The following is a 22,098-nucleotide window of genomic DNA, read 5'->3' as shown; positions in this document are numbered from 1 at the left end:
CAGCACAAGTGATTTATGTTCTCATTGATGTTGATGTCAGAAGTCATCTTGTCCCTGATGTTTCCCCTGGAAACATGATATGGCACTGGGTGTGTGAGACTCCCCTCCCCTGGGGCCAGTCTCCTTTATGGATCTTGAATCTCTTTCCCTTTTGCCTCTCAGGTATGGAAAGATGCTGCCACTCAGATTTTCTTCTCTTTATCTGCTGCATGGGGAGGCCTGATTACTCTCTCTTCTTACAACAAATTCCACAACAACTGCTACAGGTATGTAGAGGTGCTACAAGATCTGGGCATAGCTGGTGAGTGGGACAGAAGAATGGACTGAGTTATCAGACACCTGAGGCCACATCCTCACATTTCATCTTAGGGAGAGCTAGAGATTTGCCTCTGGCCTAGGACAAAACACGTGCTGAGGCCTAGGCACTGTCTTTTGAAGGCCTAGATCCTCACTTACATACCTGGCTCTGATACATGGTGGAGGCTCAAGTGGCTATTTATAGGATGGAAGCAAGTTTCTCTGGAGGTCATGTGCAGCCAGCTGTGTTCTGTGACAGTCATTTGTGAGCTACCTAATCTGTGGATACAGTGGACTGTGCCTTCAGATGGTCTTCCCTCTGTGTGGGGCTGTGACCTAATCTCTTCTTCTAAAGACACCAGTCATATCAGTCACATTGGATCAGGGACCACTCTAATGACCTCATTTAGCTTAATTACCTCTTTAAAGACCCTCTTTCCAAATACAGTCACATTCTGAGATACTAGGGATTAGGATGACAAAATATGAATTTGGTAAGGGTGGGGGAGCAGTAGGAAGATATGATTCAGTTCGTAATGGCCTTGAGTAACAGACTATGGTATTTGAACTTCTTTGGTCACAACTGCTCATTAACCATTGACCCAAGTTAGTCTGAACACCATTAAAGGGTGAAGCATTGCTATCTTCTTTATTAGAAATGAGGCTGTGTGGTGTGGCAGAAATAACCCAGGCTGAGAGCTGGAAAGTCTAGATTCACATCCTGGCCCACACTATTAATTAGTCCATTACCTTCCCCTGGACCTCAATTTCTTCATCAGTAAACTAAGGGGTCAGTCAAGGTGGATCATTTGCTGCACACTTCTAGGCTTTGCATGGTACAGGCATCATCTCATTCTGTCCTGGCAACAGCCTATGACAGCCTCATTGCTGCCATTTCAAATCAGAGTGGAAAGGAAGTGGATTGCTCAAGGTCATGCCGCTAAAAGGCAGGAGAAAAAAGATTTCAATGTAGCCCTGGGTTACAGTGTAACCCATCTAGCCCTGACCTCACATTTGAGAACAGGATGACTGAAGGTAAGCTGGGAAACCCTGGCTGTCTTACCAGCAGCAGGCTCCGCGATGAAGGTAGAGTTGCTGGGCTCTCTTCCCTCCCCTGCCCCTTTGTCCTTCTCAACCCTGTGTGTCCCAACTCCAGGCTACCCTCACATTTTAGGGTCATTTGACTTTCCCACTGCCTTCTCTTCCCTCACACATAGTTCCCGTCCTGGAGCCGACCAAGGCCCCATCTCCTCCATTTCTGTTCTGATGGACAGATTTACCCCTGCCCCTGGAACAATGTCTTAGTTTGTTCATATTGCTCTAACGAAATGCCATAGACTGAGTAATATGTTTTTCTTTCTTTATACATTTTTTGCTTTTATTATTTTTAAATGACACATAGTAATTATGCATATCTATGGAGTACAGTGTGATATTTCAGTACAAGTACACAATGTGCAATGATCAAATCAGGGTAATTAGCATATCCACTACCTCAAATAATTAGCATATCTACCACCTCAAACATTTATCATTTCTTTGTATTGGGAACATTGAAAATTCGTTCTTCTAACTGTTTGAAAACATATAATAAATTGTTGTTAATATAGTCATTTTATAGTGCTATAGGATGATTTTTTTTTTAAGATAGAGTTTTGCTCTCGTTGCCCAGGCTGGAGTGCAATGACCAATCTCGGCTCACTGCAACATCCACCTCCCAGGTTCAAGCGATTCTCCTGCCTCGGCCTCCCAAGTAGCTGTGATTACAGGCATGTGCCACCATGCCCCACTAATTTTTTTTTGTGTGTGTATGTGTGTGTATTTAGTAGAGATGGGGTTTCACTATGTTGGTTAGGCTGATCTCAAACTCCTGACCTCAGGTGATCCACCTGCCTTGGCCTTCCAAAGTGCTGGGATTATAGGCGTGAGCCACCGTGCCCAGCTGGGATGGTTGTTAATATAGTCATCCTACAGTGCTGTAGAGCACTATAATTTATTTCTCCTATCTACCTATATTTTTGTATCTTTAACTGACTTTTGGCTATAAACAACAGACATTTATTGCTCACAGTTCTGGAGGCTGGCAAGTCCAAGTTCAAGGTGCCAGAATATTCAGTGTCTGGAGGGCTGCTCTCTGTTTCAAAGATGGCACCTTGTTGCTGTATCCTCATATGGTGGAAGAGGCAGACACATTCCCTTCAGCCTGTTTTATAAGGGCACTAATCCTATGAGTTGGCTCTGCCTTCCTGACTTAATCACTTTTCTAAAGCCCCACCTCTTAATACTATCAAATTGTGGATTAAGTTTCAGCCAATGAATTTGGGATGGGAGGGTTCACACCACAGCAGATAAGTTGAGACCCTTTATATAGAATGTGGAGTCAGAGCTTTGGCCCAGATGCCCTGAATCAGGGCTATTAGGGGATATCTTTTGAGCCTTTTGGTGCTTTTTAAATGAGTCCAAGGGAGCCTGTGGTTAGAACATGAACATACATATATATAAAACACATGTGCAAGCAAACACGTGGGCACACATTTATGTGTCCTTCCCCTTGTCCCTTTCCACTCACCAAGCACATCTAATGGAAAACTCTGGTCTCTTCTTTCCAGGGACACTCTAATTGTAACCTGCACCAACAGTGCCACGAGCATCTTTGCCGGCTTCGTCATCTTCTCCGTTATTGGCTTTATGGCCAATGAACGCAAAGTCAACATTGAGAACGTGGCAGACCAAGGTACAGGACAGTTGTTACCCTGCTGTTGCAGGGCAGGTCCCAGGCCCATGTCACAAGCTCCTAATTTATACTATGCTGGGAAGTTGGCCTTCTGGAACAGGATAGAGGGTGGAGGAGCCCAGGTCCTTCTGTACAGTGGGACTGAGGAAGGCTCAAGTAGGAAGCTCACTACAGAGTCAGAACTGGCTTGTCTCTGACTAGAGGGATTGCTTTAAAAGCCCTCTTTCCTTCTCGTCTCCTCCCCTTCCTCTTACCTTGCCCCTCTTAATTTAGCTCCAGCCTATAGAAGTGAGGGTTATACCTGTTAGGTATGAGTAGAGAATTTATTAGGCAAACCATTGCCTCAGGAGCTGATGTGGGCACAGGCTGCTGTAGGATGACATTCCTTGCAGAGGGCCCTGTCGAAACCAAGGCTTAGTGAGAGAACTGACTTCAGAGGACCATTTTCCTTACAAAGCACTTTTCTGATTGTTAGGTCAAATGTGCTTTCAGGGCCTTCTGCTTAGTTAGCAATGCAGACCTGCAATTTTTTTCCCCAGTGGGTAGAAAGGTTGGATCGTGCTGGGTGGGTGGAGAGGCATGTGGAATAAATGTTTACTCTCTATCCAAATGATCTTTTTATTAATGGCTAACATTTGTATGATGTTTTCAAGTTTACAAAGAGCTTTCATTTTTATTTCATATAATCCATATTACTAGGACAGCATTTTGCAGAGAGAGCATTCAAGATTTTAGTACAAAGGATTTGGATATTTAGTAGGTTTCAGTGATTAAGGGATTTCATTGTGTTTATTGTTTACCATTATGATCTCATTCTCAATTCAGACATTTATGGGATGCCTAGTGTGTTGGTCCTGTGCCTCATGCTGTGGGACATGACTATGGCCCTGGACAACCAAGGGGTGTACCTGTGAGAGGCTTGTCTGGGCAGTTATCTTCCTTCAAGCAGCTGATTGCCATTCTCAAATAATGTTTCAGATGTGGTGAGAGAACTAAGCCCTGGAAATTTCACCTTTTTGGACACTAAGATTTCTTCTGGTTCCCTAAGGATAATTCATTACTGCGCCAGTTCATGCTGATAGTACACCCAGGGCCTCAAAGAGTTAAAGAGCCAGCACGTTCCAGGGGTGCAATTATCTCTCCCTGGAGAGGCTGTGAAACCCTGAGGGGTGTTTGGTTCTGCAGCAATGCACTAAATTAGAGGGGCCCCAGGAGATAAGCAATGGCTCTGGCTGGTTGAGAATTCTCAGATACCCTGGGAGGCAGGGAGGGAAAGTGAGAGGGTAAACAGGTTTTGTACTTAGAGGTACTGGAGTCACTTCCAGCTGTCCTGTAACCTCATTTCCTCCTAGCAGAGTGGTTGGAGCAGATAGGTTCTGTCCCATTTTCTAGAAGATCTTAGGCATTTTACTTTCTGTGACATTACTGAGTTCTTTTGGAACCAGTGGCCAACCTGCTAGAGACTATGAATCCTGAGATGTGGGCCAGGTTAGTAAACGATTCTGAACTCTTTTCTGCTCCAGGAAAGGGATTTCTGGGGAGATATTGCAAAACCTCAAATAGAATGTTGTTTTTCTGGTATGTAAAATGAAGCCAACAAATTGCCCATGTTTTCCTCTGAAATTTCTCCTTGCCAGTGTTTTTTCACTTCCTTTGATTTGAACAAGGATAAGGGCACTTCTAACAGGTTCTAACCTGTTGTGTTAATACTTGTCTCTGGCACAGGGACAGTGGGCCTCATCTCCCACGGGAGAGGGTCCATGAGATCTTCTCCCAGACCCACTGGGGAAGCTTTCCTGCTCATCTGAACCTGCATGTATTTTTATATGTGCTTTACAGGCTTGTCTTACTTGCCTCGATATGATGGAGGCTCTGCAGAATATAGGACAGAAATTTGGGGTCAGGTCTGCATTAAACCCGAGCCCCATTTCATCCTTGCTGGGCAACACTGGCATATAGACATTCAGGCCATTTTTGCTGACCCAACTTTGGTAACTAAGTTTTGACCTTTAGTCAAATAGAGGTTCTCCTGAATGATCTAACACTATTCGATTTAGTTTACCACTCCCTTCTAAAAGAGGCATTTCTACCAAAATGATCATCCGAAATCTTGGTCTTATCAAAATTTTGAGGGGCTGAGGATGGGTAGGATTGGTGAAGAGACCAGGCTGTCTTTTGCTTTTGTGATAGACATAGGGAAGGGGGCATGTTCTTCTTGGGGATCTGCTCTAGAAAAGCAGCTTCCAGGGAAGTTAGGCCTTCAGAGCCATCTCCCCACCATATGCATTGCCACCTATGGAGCGGTGACTCATGTTCAGAATCTATCCTGAAGCCAAACAAAGATGCTTATCCAGCAGCAGAAAAACTCAGACCAGAGTAGATAAGCAGAAATGTGCATATTTATTTAGCATTCCCAGGTGTAGGTAACTCTCAGCTAAACAGAGCACTAGAAATACTACCTTGATTCCCTTGCCCTTTAATAGTTCAGATACCTTACTGATCAAAATGAGCATTCTCAAACGGCACTGATGCCCCACTTCCATGCAGCCATCTGCCTATCACCTGTATCCCAATCCTTCTGCCCACAGGCACAGAAGTCCAGCTGGCATATCCTCAGAGAGCTCATTCAATTTGTAATAGTTATCACAGCAGAGTGGCTACCCAAGCTGTGCTATGGGCCTTGATGCATTGCATTGACCAGAGCCCCTTGCTGTGTCTTTAGTGGCGCTCTAGGATAAAGGAGGCTCTCATGGTAGGATCTCTGGGGACTCTGCTCAAGTTACTGAAATGTGGAGCCCCTTTGATCCCCTTTCACAAGACCAATAATAGTCTATGTTTTCTGAGTTCCTAGTATGTCCAGGCATTGTTCTAAGCTTTTTACTTGTGTTGATGCATTTAATTCTCACAGAAGCTCTATAAAGGTAGGTACTATTACTATTTCCATTGTGTGGATAAAGAAACTAAAATTTGTCTAGAAAGAACAAGTGACTCCCCTAAGTCCTCTGCCAGTAAGAGGTACAGCCATTTTTTTTTGTTTTTGTTCTTTTTTGAGATGGAGTCTTGCTCTGTCACCCAGGCTGGAGTGCAGTGGTGCCATCTTGGCTCACTGAACAACTTCCGCCTCCCCTGTTCACACCATTCTCCTGCCTCAGCCTCCTGAGTAGCTGGGACTACAGGCGCCTGCCACCATGCCCGATTAAATTTTGTATTTTTAGTAGAGACTGGGTTTCACTATATTGGCCAGGCTAGTATTGAACTCCTGACCTTGTGATCCGCCCGCCTTGGCCTCCCAAAGTGTTGGGATTATAGGCGTGAGCCACTGAATCCCGCCACCAGTTTTTTAATCCATGAGGAAGAGAGCCTGTACTCCAGTCACTGGGCTCTACTGCCACCTAGTGGGAGAGGAGAGAGGCAGAACCTGGCCTCCATCAGACTGGCCATATACTTTTTAACATCTAATGATGTTATTCCCTAGATGACTCTGCTCGCCATCAGCCTTGGGTAAGTGGAGTCTGCTGTAATTTAGCTTGCACATTCCGCCTTCACCTGGGTGCTTTAGGGAGGCAGCTGAAATGGAAGCAGGCTGAATATTTTGAAATCACTTCCTTCCTCTAAAAAAGCTGTAAAGCCCAAAGGGTGGAATCCTGTTAAAGTAAGCCGCTGAGGACCTCTGCTAGTGGCCATTGAAGACCTTCTTGTCGGCTTTATGGGCATGACTGTCGTGAGAGCATTAAACTGACTTCCTTGTTGTTCTGCATTTGAGACCTATTTTGAACTTTAGTTTAATACAGACTTTTCTTTTATGGTTCACATAGGGAGCCTTCAGAGACTGGCTCTACAGTCTGTTCAATAAATGCATAAAGTGGGGAAATCTCAGGCATTTGAGGCTTTTTATTTTAAATACACCAAGGCCCTAGGCAACATCAGGAACTAACAACCTGATAAATTCCAGTTTAAAAAAGTGCTGTTATGCTTGCGTTATAAACATTCTAGGTGCTGTGACTTCTGGCCGCGGATGTGTGCTGCCTGTGGATTATCCTGGTGCCCACATTCACTTGTCTCTGCCCATTATCGTTTAGTTTTCTACTTACAGGGAAATTCACAACTGCTGTGTCTTTAGCCACTTTTAGTTACAGTAATCTTCCCAGTGAGGCCGTGAGGCAGGGAGAATGACTGGCAGGGTTTTATGATAGCAGAGAAAACTGCCGCTCAGACATCCCCAGCAAGACCCACATGAAGTGTTCTAGAGTAAACCTGAATCAGAACCACTAACTTCCAAGTTCATAGTCCACTCATAGTAGAAGATAATAATCTGTGGGTGTTGATGATGTAGGGGGTACTGGGCTCAGTGTTTTATCTGCGTTTTCTCATTTGTTCATTGTAGCCACCTTGTGAGGTCCTATTTTTATCCCCATCTTACAGATGGACAAAACTGAGGCTTACAGAAATTAAATAATTTGTCTAGGGTTGCACAGATGGTAAGTCATGGAATATGGATTTGGACCAGATCTGACCCTTAGAGACCGAACCCTCTTAATCCTTACATGATGTTTCATGCACCGCCCCACCAACCCAACTAACTACTAGGACTGGCACCATTTATACCAATAGTGCAAGATCCTGAAAGTGTTAGATTCATATTTTATGTGAATGTTTTTTCCTGGAGGACTAAATAGGAGGAAGGGTAGTTAAAGGAAGAAATACTAATGCATTTCTTCCTAGACTTAATACTTCGGTGATGGGCTGATCTGTGCAGTACACCACCATGGCACATGTTTACCTGTGTAACAAACCTGCACGTCCTGCACACGCACCCCAAAACTTCATAAAATAATTAAAGGAAGAAATAATGTCATTCTGGTCATGTTCCAACTTTTAGAGCAGGGATTCTCAAACCTCAGCACTACTGACATTTGAGACAGGATAATTCTTTGTTGGCAAGAAGCTCTCTTGTGCACTGTAAGATGCTTAGCAGCATCCCTTGCCTCCACCCACTAGATGCCAGTAGTTATCCTACCCCTACCCCCAGCTCACCCCTGAGAATAAAAAATGTCTGCAGACATTGCTAAATATCCCCTGGGGTGCAAAATCACTGCTGGTTGAGTACTACTGCTCTAACGGGTAATTAATTACATTTTCCCTTAATTCATCCAATACGAAGATGGAGTTTCTCATCCTATGTACATGGCACACAACCTAGCCGTGGAGTCCAGTAGAGTTGCCTCTGAGTCTCTGCTTAGACACTATTTTTAGGCCTCTCCTGTGAATTCTCCTAGCTGTTGACCCAATTCCCTTGGTCTTTTTCTTCAAGAAGCCTATGGTTTAATTGAGGAAATGGATAGAGATGAGTGAAAAATAACTAACAGTGGAAGCAGCATATAAGAAGTAATAAATGAGGATCTCAGCAGAGAGAAGGCCCTCTGGGCTCCAGGAAGAGCGACCTTGAGTAGGGCCTGCTTGCAATCATCTGTCTCGTTCCTTCCAGGGCCAGGCATTGCATTTGTGGTTTACCCGGAAGCCTTAACCAGGCTGCCTCTCTCTCCGTTCTGGGCCATCATCTTTTTCCTGATGCTCCTCACTCTTGGACTTGACACTATGGTGAGCCCCTTTGCCATCAGTCTCTATCCCAGACTCCTCTTGAAGACTCCCCCTCTTCTGGGTCCTGGGTTCACCCTTCAGGAGAGCGGTAGGCTTAGGGGTGTCTGAATGCTTCTCCCGAGAGATCTGGAGATGTTGAAGTGCCTGCGTAGGGCTCAGGATCACCTTGTATTTTGGGTACTCACGTAATGGTGCAAGAGAGTCGTCCTCTCTCTTTCCTTCTCCCTCTGTTCTATGTGGCAATTTTTAGTCTGTGTGCTTCCTGCCTTCGTGTCATTTTGCCAAAGCAAATTCTGTAGGGCTGGATGAGAAATAATGTGAAGTCAATTTTAGGGGAATTGCTGTGGGGCCGAGACAACCACAGATCATGCTGACAGGTGCTCAGAGTTTAGTCCTTGGGTGCAAAGAGGGTTTTTCCTCAAGTAGAAGAGCAAATGCAAGGTAAACTGGAGGATAGGAATTTACATCTCATGAATACAAAATGAAACTTAAAATGTCCTAATGGGTGAATATGAATGCAAGTCTCTGGGGGTTGGAAGTACAATTTTTAAAGCTCACATCCTGCTTGGGTTCTCTTGGTTGCCCTTGTGGGTTGGACCCCAAGGAGGCTTTTTAGACCCATTGAGGGAATGCCATCCTAAAAACCAAACCTAACACAAATACAGCTTTCCTGGATGGGACATGCAAAGGGCTTGGGGGTACCTCCTGGGTGGTACAATTTGACTCAGATGTTCATTTCCTGACACGGTTTCAGTTTGCCACCATCGAGACCATAGTGACCTCCATCTCAGATGAGTTCCCCAAGTACCTGCGCACACACAAGCCAGTGTTTACTCTGGGCTGCTGCATTTGTTTCTTCATCATGGGTTTTCCAATGATCACTCAGGTAAGCTGCCTCCTGGGCACAGGCTTGCGGTGGGGATAGGTGGGTGGGGGAGCCAATGGCTATCTGTCCTTCAACCCTTAGCAGCTCTCAGACCTTATAATCAAAGGCAAATCACTGCCATTTCCATGTAGATGGCACCAGTTCATTAGGGATTCTGACTGTAGAGGGAAATATGTCATCTTGGCTACCAGTGATGCTTCTAGTATCTCATAATTGAGATGTAGCCTTATTGAGCCAACAAGGCAGGTGTGTCCTACTTTAAGAAAATAGAATACGTGGCTTGGTGCAGTGGCGCATGTCTCTATTCCCAGCTACTTGGGAGGCTGAGGCAGAAGGATTGCTTGAGGCCAGGAGTTCAAGGTTGCAGTGTGCTCTGATTGCATCTGTGAACAACCACTATACTCCTGCCCGGGCAACATTGTGGGACCCCGCCTCTAAAAAGGTAAATAAAAAATTAGGAAAAAGAAAACAGAATACATAAAAATCTTTATTTACCAACCAGGTGCATTTTCTGATGATTACTGTCATGTATGAGTCAACAGGCACTTCAGTTTCTTCTAGTCCTGAGTGTCTTGGTAAATTGTGTTAACTCACTCAGTATATATATTGCTTTTGTTGTCTCTGTGGCCTTGAGCAATCTAACTACCAGGGCTTTAATTTCTTCCTCTGTAAAATAATGGATTGGAATGTGAAGGTCTCTGCACCTTATTTATTGTTGGGAGACTTAAAGAGTGAGGTAGAGATTCATGGGGATGTGTGAGAAATACCCAGAGACACCTAAAGGTCATCGGAGGGTCAATTGAATGCAGATACATAGGTGGATATGATCAATTGCTTAAAGCAAAAATAAAGCAATCTGGCTGCTTTCACATATACTTCTTCAGAGGTTGACCTTTGCCTTCCAAGAATAAGATGTTAAATCGCTTTTTTTGGTGCTTGTTATATTGATTAGCTCGGAGTCTGTTGAGGAACTGCTTTGCTGACACAGCAAGGCCTCCAGCTTACATGCTGGACCAGGTGTAGGTTACTGCTATTGAAAGGAGGGGAGATACATGGACTCCTGTTTGCACCTGACTCTTCTTAGGATTGAGATAACTGGCTATAAAACATGGGAAGAGATAGCCTGGCTCCAGGACGTATTTGATATTGGTTGTTTCTCTCTCCTGTTAGGGTGGAATTTACATGTTTCAGCTTGTGGACACCTATGCTGCCTCCTATGCCCTTGTCATCATTGCCATTTTTGAGCTCGTGGGGATCTCTTATGTGTATGGTAAGGAAATCACTGTGCCTGTTGCTGAAGTAGAGCTTGAGTGTCGGTAAGGCATTCATGGCAAGCAGATTTTCCATACTTAATAAGACAATACAAGGCTTAAATTGCAACTATTTAGGAAACCTAAGAGAGCTGCACCTTTGTTTCCAAACTTGCCTCAAGACCACTGTGATCCAAATTTAATAGGGAAACAAGAGGTGGCTGAAGATGCAACTTAAAAATCTTTGTATCAGAAATTCCTAGGACTCAGATACCCCTTTGGGTGTGGTCTGGCATGTGAACAGTTAATTGAACAATGGCCAGATCAGGGAGAAGGAGGCTACTTTGCAGGCATGAAATTATTTCCTGATCTTCAGTGCCCATGCAGCTTGAATTGAGGGATAACTTTGTAGCTGGTCCCTGGGTACTGTAGTGAGAAGAGACCACTCAGCTCACAGATCCTTAGGAAACTTTATTAGCATCATAGGTGCCTGTGATGCAATATCTCAATCTCAGATTTTTCCAGGAATACACTTCCAGTTGTCTTACAGTTTATCCTTCTTACTATCACAATAGCAACCAGCTCGCCATATCAGTGGGGCCATTATCAAGAACAGAAATGGTGAGCTTGGCCGGGCGCGGTGGCTCAAGCCTGTAATCCCAGCACTTTGGGAGGCTGAGACGGGCGGATCACGAGGTCAGGAGATCGAGACCATCCTGGCTAACACGGTGAAACCCTGTCTCTACTAAAAAATACAAAAAACTAGCCGGGCGAGGTGGCGGGCGCCTGTAGTCCCAGCTACTCGGGAGGCTGAGGCAGGAGAATGGCGTAAACCCGGGAGGTGGAGCTTGCAGTGAGCTGAGATCCAGCCCCTGCACTCCAGCCTGGGTGACAGAGCGAGACTCTGTCTCAAAAAAAAAAAAAAAAAAAAAAAAAAAAAGAAATGGTGAGCTATCAGATGTCATCTTTGCCCTTTGTGTGGAAGTGTTTGTCCTCGGGTTTCAAGGGTATCTCCTGGTCCCTTGTATGCACTGTCAGTTAAAGAAAGTCCTATTTGATTCAAGGCCCTACTGACTTCTTTTTTTTTTTTTTTTTTGTATTTTTTTAGTAGAGACGGGGTTTCTCCGTGTTAGCCAGGATGGTCTCGATCTCCTGACCTCGTGATCCGCCCGTCTCGGCCTCCCAAAGTGCTGGGATTACAGGCTTGAGCCACCGCGCCCGGCCCCTACTGACTTCTTTCTGCTTGGAAGCCTGCTCAGAACTGTCCCGAGGCCTCACTTATATATATATATATATATATATATATATATATATATATAGAGAGAGAGAGAGAGAGAGAGAGAGAGAGAGAGAGCGCCACCATAGCAAATATCTGGAAGGTGAACATTTCAAGTTCAGATTATCTAACTGTACTTCAGAGCTCAAAAGAGACAGCAACATATTCTAAGCCAAAAGGAAGTAAAAGATATTATTTGGAATGCAGGATATGCTTGAGGGACAAATGTACCATCTGGAGCCCAAAGGAAGAGGGGTCTAGGCCAGAGGGGTCTGCAGAGCTCTGCAGGTATCCCCGTTACGAGCATCTTATTTTTAAAGTAATTGTTAGCCTCCACCCAACAGGTGCTTAACAGCGTCTTGGTTTTCTGGAAAGCTCATTAAAATAAAGGGGGTGGAGTGGGAATCCAGAGGGAAAAAAGAAACCTCCTGTGTAAACATCCTGGTACTCACTCCAGAAACAGGATGATACTTGCAGTCAGTTTTGGACATTGGTAGAAGGGGAATTTATCTCAGATTAGAGACTACATCCCCACTGCAGGGAGAGTTTAGTTCCTGGCAAGAGAGGTGGGCAGGCATGCCAGCTGTCCTGATGACATCAGAGACCAAGCTGCCAGCACTTTTGGCTGATAAGACAGCCTGGATCCTGCAGTGATGGTGTGATTGAAGACCTGCTGTCGGAGTTAGGGTGAGGCTTCAAAGTGCTTTCTAGCTGAGCAGAGAGTGGTAGAAACCCAGTGAAATCCACCACAGGCAATCATAACTTTCTTCCTAGAAACTAAAGACCTTGCCAGGAGAGGCAAGAAGAAGCCTCCAAGGTCCTTCTTTGGCAACTCAGTCCCTCATGGGTCTACATGTAAGCTGAGGTCACCAGATGATCAGTTGGCAAAGTCAGGAAAGCTCTTTATTTGCAGCACTGGCCCAAGTGCAAGTAACTATCTCATTTCCATCTTCTGTTACCTGTACCCTAACTGCTGATTGCCACAAAGGGCACGTCTGCACAGCTCTTCCCTATAAAACAGGGCTGTTCAGGATGGTTTAAAACATCATTAAAATAGGAACCTCTTAATATTTCTGTTTTTTGGAATCAAATAGCTTGTCCCCCACCCCCATACAAATCTAGTCATAGGTTTCTTAGTTCTGAAGGAAAAAATAAATCCTGAGTGCTTTAGTCCCTGGGCTATGTTAATTTTCCTTGGGACCACCCAGGGAATCTCCTGGTTTCTAAGTAAGAGTGCTGGTGTTGGGTTTGCCTCCAGAATCAGGTTGCCTCTGTGCTGGGCTCAGGTTGAACCTGACTTCTGCAGTGTCAGATGTGTCCGTACGCCTCTGATTAGGATCTGGATGGAATTCTAAGAAGTGAATCTCAGGAAGAAAAATAAGCTAACATGACTGTTTGAGGTTAAAAAAAAAAAAACAAAAACCTGCACAAATCTGTAATTTATATCCCAGAAGACAGTGTATTCTTTATTGAGATCATGAGGCCTCAAACCAGTGCAGAGTTCATTTAAAATAGTAGAACATAAACCTGTGAAGGGTTAAAATGAACCTGACTCACCTGGTGTACTACCTTCCTAGCCAGAATTTTAAAAAGCCAGTGAATTGAAGAGATTTGTGTTTTCTTCTTGTTTCTAATAATCTCTAGATTCTAGAGGATATCATCCAAACGTTTGAAATACGGCAGGTACAATTTTCAAGTTTTATTAGATTGAAACAGTTGTTTGACGTTCTCAAGTCAACATGCCTCAATGGCCAATAGCTGGCTTCGAGGTATCCAGGTTTAAAGGTAAAACTCCCTGAGTTTTGTGTAGAAGTGGTCCCTTCAGCAGACTTTTATCTAAGTAGAGTCATTTTGAAAAAACGATTTGCATTTTTCTGGAGCCAGTACAGTGGTCTTTTGGCTGGAGGAACAATGTGATTGAACAGCCACCACCTGTGCTCACAGAGGAACCACACCTGGCCACCCAGGAGGGCAAGCAGCCCCTATGAACAATATCCAGACCAAGGGCATGGGTGTGGTTTAGAGAGGCAAAAGCCACAAAGGTGCATGGGGGAAAGTGACTGACTGGTTGAAGCAAGTCCTTGACATCTCAGTTCAGGATCTTTTGGTTGTATGCAGTTTGTCATGGACTGATTTCTGAGCCTCATATCTGTTTGAGTCTAAAATAATAGCCACAGGTTCACCACCTTTTTGTTTCCCCTGCTGTTTTTCTACTAATTCAGACTCATTTCTGAGAAGCAGCTGCTCAGAGCCCTTTTGGGGCCTGACTACTTGCCCTCTTACCTCTCCAGGCTCGAGGTCATGCAGCAGGCAAGTCCCTCTTGCCCATGCTCAAGGCTCCATGAACAATTCCTTTATCATGAGTTAGGCCTTGAAGGCAAGATGGATGTGGATTAGGGGAAAGGAGAAAGCAGGCAGAGGAAGCCATATAAACAGAGGCCTAAGATGAAAATAGCTGTTGACTCAGTGAAGGACTCAGGTGGGGACTTGAATGTGGGCCAAGGTCTGGGTGCCGTGAGCGAGGCAGAGGCTGGAGGAACTGGAGAGCTTGACTCGGGAATGGGCACGGTGCAGGAGGGTTGCATAAGGGGGGAAATGACTTTCCAGGCTTCAAACTAGCCCTGGAACCCAAGCCTTTTCACTCTTGGTCCCAGGACTGCTCCTCTTCATTAAGTTGTCTCTTGCTGAAAACTGAGCACCCATGATCCACCCCTTCCTACAACCTGGGGTCCAGATCTTTATTCTCTCTTGGGGGGCTTGGGCACTTCTACCATGACACCCTCCTCTTATAGGAGGCTGCTTATGTGTATTCCTTAGGTCTAACTTTGAGCCCTATCATAACAGTGTCCCCAGTCAAGCCACATGCCACCATCTCTTGGGGATGGTTTCATGAAGGGGAAAAACATGGCAACAGGATTGATGCTAATAATATAAATTTCTAGAATCTCTCTCTCTCTTTTTTTTTTTGTTTTTAGAAAAAGAACTGAGGCCTGCTGTTGGTGCTTTATATATATTTTTCAGGGCCTCAGCTTTGACTTCTATTTATTTTATTCTCTCCCCTCACTTATGCTCAGAGGGCCTAGTGTTCAGAGGCCACTCATTTGAAGGTGTGTAATAAAAACTAAAGGAGACTAACAAATCCAAAGGTGATCAGGTCAGCTGCTCAAAGCATGCAGTTCTCGCCTGTAGACCCAAGAAAGCAACCTGGAGTGTCCTTGCATCATGGATTGACCTCTCTGGAAAAGCCTTAAGAGCTCATTCGGCTCAGTCTCCCCAATGAACAACAGCTTGGGCAGGGAGACTGTTTCACCTAAGGTCACACAGTGAGTCAGTAGCAGAACTGGGTATCAACTCTTGGACCTTAACTCCCAGTCCAGTGCTCTTTCCACTGTACCATGTTCGTGACTGACCGCTGTCAGACTTGCCTTAAAGTAGAGTGGGAAGCTCAGCTGCAACCTAAGGCATTTTAGAGTGAACTGGGAAAAGGTGCCTTGGATGAGTCCTCATACTGTTCCCAGCACAGGCTCCTCTACAGCAGTCCTGAGGCTTGGCGGCCCTCCATGATGGCTGTTGTCAGGAGGCCTGGTGACTCGCTGTCCTGAGGGGTGGCTGACTTCCTCAATCTGAGCTTGGTAGGAAGTAAAAGCAAATGTTAGGAGCGGAGGGCTGTGAAGGGTCTCAGGATCCATTATTTTGATAGTGGTGTTCGGAGTGGAGTTTTTTGGGTTAATTTTAAGATTAAAGTATAATGTACATACATGATATATTTTTCATTTATATATTTTTATTAGATATTGACAAATTATAATTGCATATATTTACTAGGTACAAAAGTGATGCTATGTGTTATACAATGTGGAACGATTGAATCAAGCTAATTGACATATCTATCACCTCAAATACTTACAATTTATTCCTCCTGTCTAACTGAAACACTGTATCCTTGACCAAGATCCACCCATTTTCCTCATTCCCCAACCTCTGGTTACTACCATTCTGCTGTCTCCTTCTATGTGTTCAATTCTTTCTTTTTAGATTCCACACATAAGTGAGAACATGCAGTGTTTGTCTTTCTGTGCCTGGCGTATTTTACTTAGCATAATGTCCTCCAGGTTCATCCATATTATCACTCATGACATCATTTCCTCTCTTTCAAAAGGCTGAATAGTACACCATTGTGTATGTACACCACCTCTTTTTTATCCATTCATCATCAGTTGATGTACACTTACGTTGATTCCATTGATGCTGCAATACACATGAGAATGCAGGTATCTTTTGGACATACTGATGTCAAATCCTTTGGATATACACCCAGTAGCTGGATTGCTGGATCATATGGTAATGCGATTTTTAGTTTTTGGAGGAATGTCCACAATGTTTTCCATAGTGGCTGTACTAATTTATATTCCTACCAACAGTGTACTAGGGTTCCTTTTTCTCCACAAGAGTATGTATCCTGAGTGTACAGCTCAATGAATTTTCACTCCAATGTAACCAGCACCCAAATCAAGATATAGAACAGCAGGGCCATTCTTTTTCTTTTTCTTTCTTTCTTTCTTTTTTTTTTTTTTGAGACAGAGTTTCGCTCTGGTTGCCCAGGCTGGAGTGCAGTGGTGCGATCTTGGCTCACTGCAACCTCTGCCTCCCGAGTTCAAATGGTTCTCCTGCCTTGGGCTCCCAAGTAGCTGGGATTACAGGCATGCGCCACCATACCCAGCTAATTTTTTGTATTTTTAGTAGAGATGGGTTGTCACCAAGTTGGCCAGGCTGGTCTTGAACTCCTGGCCTCAAGTGATCCACCCACCTTGGCCTCCCAGAGTGCTGGGATTACAGGCTAGAGCCACCATGCCTGGCCCAGCGGGGCCATTTTTTAAGGGTCTGAATTGAACTATTCCATTCTGCAGAAGGAAAACTCCAGTCACTTTTCTAGCCCAGCAAGACACTGTCTTCTCACATCACATTTATCCTTCCCCACTTCCAAGCAGCAGAGAGCAGGCATTGAAAATACAGGACCAGGAAGGATAAGTGGGGACTGAGATGGGGGTGGTGGGGGGCACTGATTAGATGAGGGCAGATGAGGTGGTGGACAGGGAGGTGATGGCAGAAGGGGGAGAGGTGGCCAGTGAAGGCAGGAAGAGGAGCACCCAGAGACTGAATTCACCTGCTCTCATGGAGCTCAGGGCAAAAGACCCAGACATCTGAGGAGGCTGGGAAATCCTGAGAACAGGAGGAGCAAGGGACCAAGGTCTAGAAAGAAGGCCTGACAATGTGCAAGGAGTATTCTTGATGGGAGGAGTTGTTGGTAAGTCTCTCTTGACCTGCAGGTACCCACTTTTCATGAAAATGATGGAGGCTGAAGGAATGATGAGTTTTTAAGCTGAGGCCATACTGAAGTCAGAGTTGCTGACTATGAAGGAGCTTGAACTTGGAGACTGTACAGGTCCCTTCAACATCTCAGTCCCACAGTTCAGGGAAGGCCATACTTCTGATGAGGTTGGGAAAGAATGCAAGAAACTGCCCAATTCTAAAATATTTCTCAACGCCTTTTTCTTTTGAGGAGTGGTTTTAAAAACCTTCCTAAACCAATAGGGAGTAGGGATGGCAATTGTCTAGGGCCATGAGAGTAACCATCTCCTCTGTTTTTACTTTAGTGAGGTTGATGAATGACCAAGAAGACAGCAGTCCTTTGAGTTCCAACAAAGTGGGTGAAGGACATTTGGAATTTATGTTGGTTTTCGTGTGCTATTATCATCTTGCATGGCGCAAAGATAAATGACTCATTGGAATAGCGTCCTTGGGAGGGTGGAAGATAAAAGCCAGTGTGCAGTGATTTTATCTCTAAATTCCAAGGTTTTCAGAATATACTCTGCTTATTGACCACAATCTTCACCGATCTTGCCAGAGTTGTCACCAAGCACCTCAGAAAACAGCCGCATGTGTGAGATGTCAGCTTGTGACAATGCTGATAGCCTGGGCCAGGCTGGAACTGAGCTTTTCAGATGTTACCGTGGGCTGACATTTTTGAACCTCACCACAGAGCGTATTTAATATCTATTTAAGTGTCCAATTTGCCTTAATCTTCCTAGCAGCGTGTCATTTGTCTGACGGTTCCCTGCATAATAGGGGTCATGTTGATACCAGGCTGGGGCCAGCCCTAGCCAATGGTGCTTGAGTGAGGGGCTCTAGTGCCTGCCCTGCCCCCATCTCGCCCTCCTGCTACTGTGCCTTATACCTGTTTTCTGCTTGTCTATTTGCAGGCTTGCAAAGATTCTGTGAGGATATAGAGATGATGATCGGATTCCAGCCCAACATCTTCTGGAAAGTCTGCTGGGCATTTGTAACCCCAACCATTTTAACTGTAAGGATTTTGCATGTTTTCTTGTGCAGCCAGCACCTTGCATACATATGTGGTGTTTTACGTTTGAGCAGTGTGTGCCTGCGTGTGAGCCTGGGAGCTGGTGTGTTGGGTGGTGGTCTTGTCTTTCAAATGAGAAGACTGAAGTTCAGAGAGTTTAAAAGACTTGCCTAAAGGTGCCTAGCAGGTCAGGTGCAGAGCGGGGACTCATGCACAGGTCTTTGGAGCACCCCTATGGCACATTTCCCATCATATCAGTCTGCTTTACGTACTAATAATGGATTACAATCACAGCCACGTTTTCCACGTGATAACCACGTGGTAGGCTTTGTTCACAGTGCTTCCTATGTATAGCCTCATCTCTCCCTCACAGCAGCTCTTCAAGGGTGGCATTATAATTATCTCCACTTTACAGATGAGGAAACGGAAGCCCAGAGTTGATGTGACTTGCCTTGCATTGCACATCTAGTAATTATCAACAGCTTGGATTTGAACTCAGGTGGTCTGACTCTAGAATTCATGCTTTTAATCATGGTTCAACACAGCTGCTCTACAACTAATATAGCATTAAACTTTTATGCTAATTTTTATTGCTTTTGAGAACTACCTTGTCATCTTCAAGTGGGATGATGACATTTTGGGATCATCTGACATTCACCTTCTTAAAGATCAGACCCTTTCATGTTTCAGAAAATCTGCAATTCATGGACTTACATTCTCATTTTGTCACCTTTGTTATTGTGCTATAAGCTGCCAGCTTTGCCCACTTTGCACTGCAAACACAGCAATTGACAGAGATCTTTTCCCCTCCTCCTCTCTAGCTTATATAGGTGTAATTTTGGGAACGCTGGAGGATGTTGGCTGTAATTCCCAATGAATCCAGTAGGTGACACTAGAAACCAGATTAAGACCTTTGTTTTACTATTACACATAGTACCAGTTTCGCTCAAGGAAGCAAGACAGGATGAAAGTATAATTGTAAAGGGAATGCATTTTTTGTCTTTCTTCTTTCCTTCCCTCTCTCTCACCTTCCTTCATAAAATGAGTTTTAATCAAAACATCTCAATTTTTTTCTGAAAAGCTAGAAATGTAGACAGAAAAATCATTCAGCATTGATCTCCCTCTGCATTGACACGAATGTGATACTGAGGCTGACATCTGTACCCATATTTTAGAGTATGCAATTTGTCTGAAAAGTCCCACCAGATTTGGAGCATGACAGTTGAAAAGGATAGGCTTTCTGTCTCTTGAATTCAAGACTGGAATGTATATGAAGAACTCGAATTTACCTAACCGGTGGGAAGAGAACATCTGTGAACAGACTCGTAGGCCTCCGGTGTTCCCATCTCCAGTGCGCTTGCCCTCTTCCCTGGATCCTACCACTCATGATTTATGCTTGGCTAAAATCAAAGTTAGAACCTGTTCTAGATTCTCTCTTGCTTTTCTTCCCACCCCAAACATACTGTGCTTCAGAGGATTTTATTATACCCTGGAACAACATTTCACATAGTAACAATCAGCGCTGCTGTTTGTTGTGGTCTATGTGAGGCAGGCACTTTATAAGCATTGTTTCTAAAGCTTAGGACCACTTTGCCTGCTGGGTGATTCCTCTCTCATTTTACATATGTGTGCACTGAGGCTTGGAGAGGTCAAGGAACTTGCCCAAGGCCACTAGATTTGGAGGTGACAAAGCCAAGAATTGAATCCAGGGCTGTCTAAGCTTCAAGCCTATACCTATGTATTATTTCTAAAAACCTAGTACTTTCATCTTTCATTAGAGTTTGGCCAGTTTGGATTAAAATAGTTCGAATCATTTTTGTGAGCAGAATGTCAGAGAAGAGGAATTTTAGGGACTTGCTGTTTTTTGAGAAAGTTCCTCAACTATGTTGTGCTTTACTTAGTTTCTAATATAAATCTTATGCCAGAAAGTTGTGGAGAGGTCCCAGAAAATATTCCGAACCAGATTCCCCTTCTGTGTTGGCTGGGAACTAGGGACAATGAGAAGGGGTCAATTCCATCATCATTGTCAACTGATGAGTCTCCCTCTAGCACCTTCTTTGGCTGCCATCACAAAAAGGTCAGGGTGTACCTGACTCAGTGGCTAAATTATGATCTCTCACGGCCAGTCCCAGCCAAGGACAGCATTTCGTCAAAATTAACTTGGCAGAGGGAAATTCATGGCAAAGGACAAATTTGCACAGGTAAGTTTGATATGATATGTGTGCAACTGGAAATGAGTATCAGAGGACCAAGCCCAACACTTATTTTTTGCCATCTGCCCTTCTATAAAATGGATATTTGTGGTGTGCTGGAATAGGCTAAGATTATGGGTTTAAATTACTTTGGAGCCCCTAAAATGAAATTGATCGTTTTTATATATGCCTTCACGGATTTATAGAGCTATAAATATTCTCCATGCAATTATTGTATACATAGTCAGATCATGTTACTGAGTTATGCGTGCACATAAGCAGATGTATTGCTATTTATATAGTAAATGAAATGGAGCAGCTTACAATAATTACATTAGACCATACTTCCAATACTCTGGTTAATAAAGCTTATAACTCTAGGGACAAATGTTTAAAAAGGGGCCTAGAGTAGACATCTCTTTCCATAGAAGATTCTTTTCCAACAGTTGTCTTCGGGCTCGTGTTGCTTTGAATCAATATATTGAATTATTGTTGTACTGAAATAATCACTCATCCCAGCTGTTTGGGCTTTGCGGTAATAATACAGATGCCTTTCATCCATCTAGCACTTCACACTTTTCTAAAACACTTTCGTACATTATCTTTCCTGGCAAAATTCCTTCCAATCACTTTTGGGCAGTTTAAGTTAGGAAGAGAGGGGTGGGGAGAGGAGGAGAGGACTTACATGGGTACATTATTCTAGACTGATGTTGCTATAGGCAGGGTGAATACAGGGAGCCGTACACCATTCAGGGAAATTTTCCCCCAAAGGCTTGAGTAGTGAAGTTAGAACCTTGGCTCCACTTTTTAAAGATACCTCTATTTTTAGCACTTGAATTCCCTTCTTTCGCTTTAGCTGCGCTGGCCGAGTCTTCAGAGGGTTCTCATGGCTGTTGCTAGCCCAAGTGTGCAGTGATAGGAGTTAATGGGCAGAAAACACATCATGACCCCTCTTAAAATCGAGGGGGAACTCATGAGTAAATACCAAACTATCATTTCCAGAAAACCCCTGTGTTGTATACACAGAGGGAGACATATCCATTTTATAGCAGGGAAGTCTGAGACATAAAGGTCCCTCAGCTAATCAGTGGTTGGGCCAAGATGAGCCTACTGGTCTCTGGGCTCACGGCTCACCACTTGGTGACGACGCCTGTTCTCCTTAAGTCATTTAAGGGGAGCTGTGCATCCCTTCTGTTTGTCCCACAGCTTATCATAGGACTAAGCTTCCGGCTCAGTCACTGCCTGGGGACCAATCTGGGTCTCACTCAGCCAGCATTAGAGGCAGCTCCTGGATGTGGGCCATTAAGCAAAGTAGATTCAATTTTTTAAAAGTAAAAAGACATAAACATAATGGAATTCCCCTCCCCCTCCTTCCCTCCCCTTCCCTCCTCCCCCAATCCCTCCTGCCCCCTCCCCTCCCATCCCCTTCTCTTTTTCTTGAGACTGAGACTCGCCCAATTGCCCAGGCTGGGGTGCAGTGGCATGATCTTGGCTCACTGCAGCCTCT

General features: G+C 44.4%; 1 protein-coding gene across 1 annotated transcript in view; it reads left to right on the top strand.

Moving 5' to 3' along the window:
- The window catches only part of SLC6A5 (solute carrier family 6 member 5), a 54,394-nt gene that overhangs the window by 28,589 nt on the left and 3,707 nt on the right, over positions 1-22,098 (top strand). The window contains exons 9-14 of the mRNA XM_050755387.1: positions 163-266; positions 2,907-3,031; positions 8,517-8,629; positions 9,384-9,515; positions 10,686-10,785; positions 18,302-18,402. Coding sequence (XP_050611344.1) covers positions 163-266; positions 2,907-3,031; positions 8,517-8,629; positions 9,384-9,515; positions 10,686-10,785; positions 18,302-18,402 — 675 coding nt within the window. The remainder of the gene's footprint in view (positions 1-162; positions 267-2,906; positions 3,032-8,516; positions 8,630-9,383; positions 9,516-10,685; positions 10,786-18,301; positions 18,403-22,098) is intronic.

Source organism: Macaca thibetana, chromosome 14 (genome assembly GCF_024542745.1).
Source record: "Macaca thibetana thibetana isolate TM-01 chromosome 14, ASM2454274v1, whole genome shotgun sequence".
NCBI lineage: Eukaryota > Metazoa > Chordata > Mammalia > Primates > Cercopithecidae > Macaca > Macaca thibetana.
The sequence above is the reverse complement of the archived record's forward strand: the minus strand, read 5'-3'. Positions and strand labels throughout refer to the sequence as shown.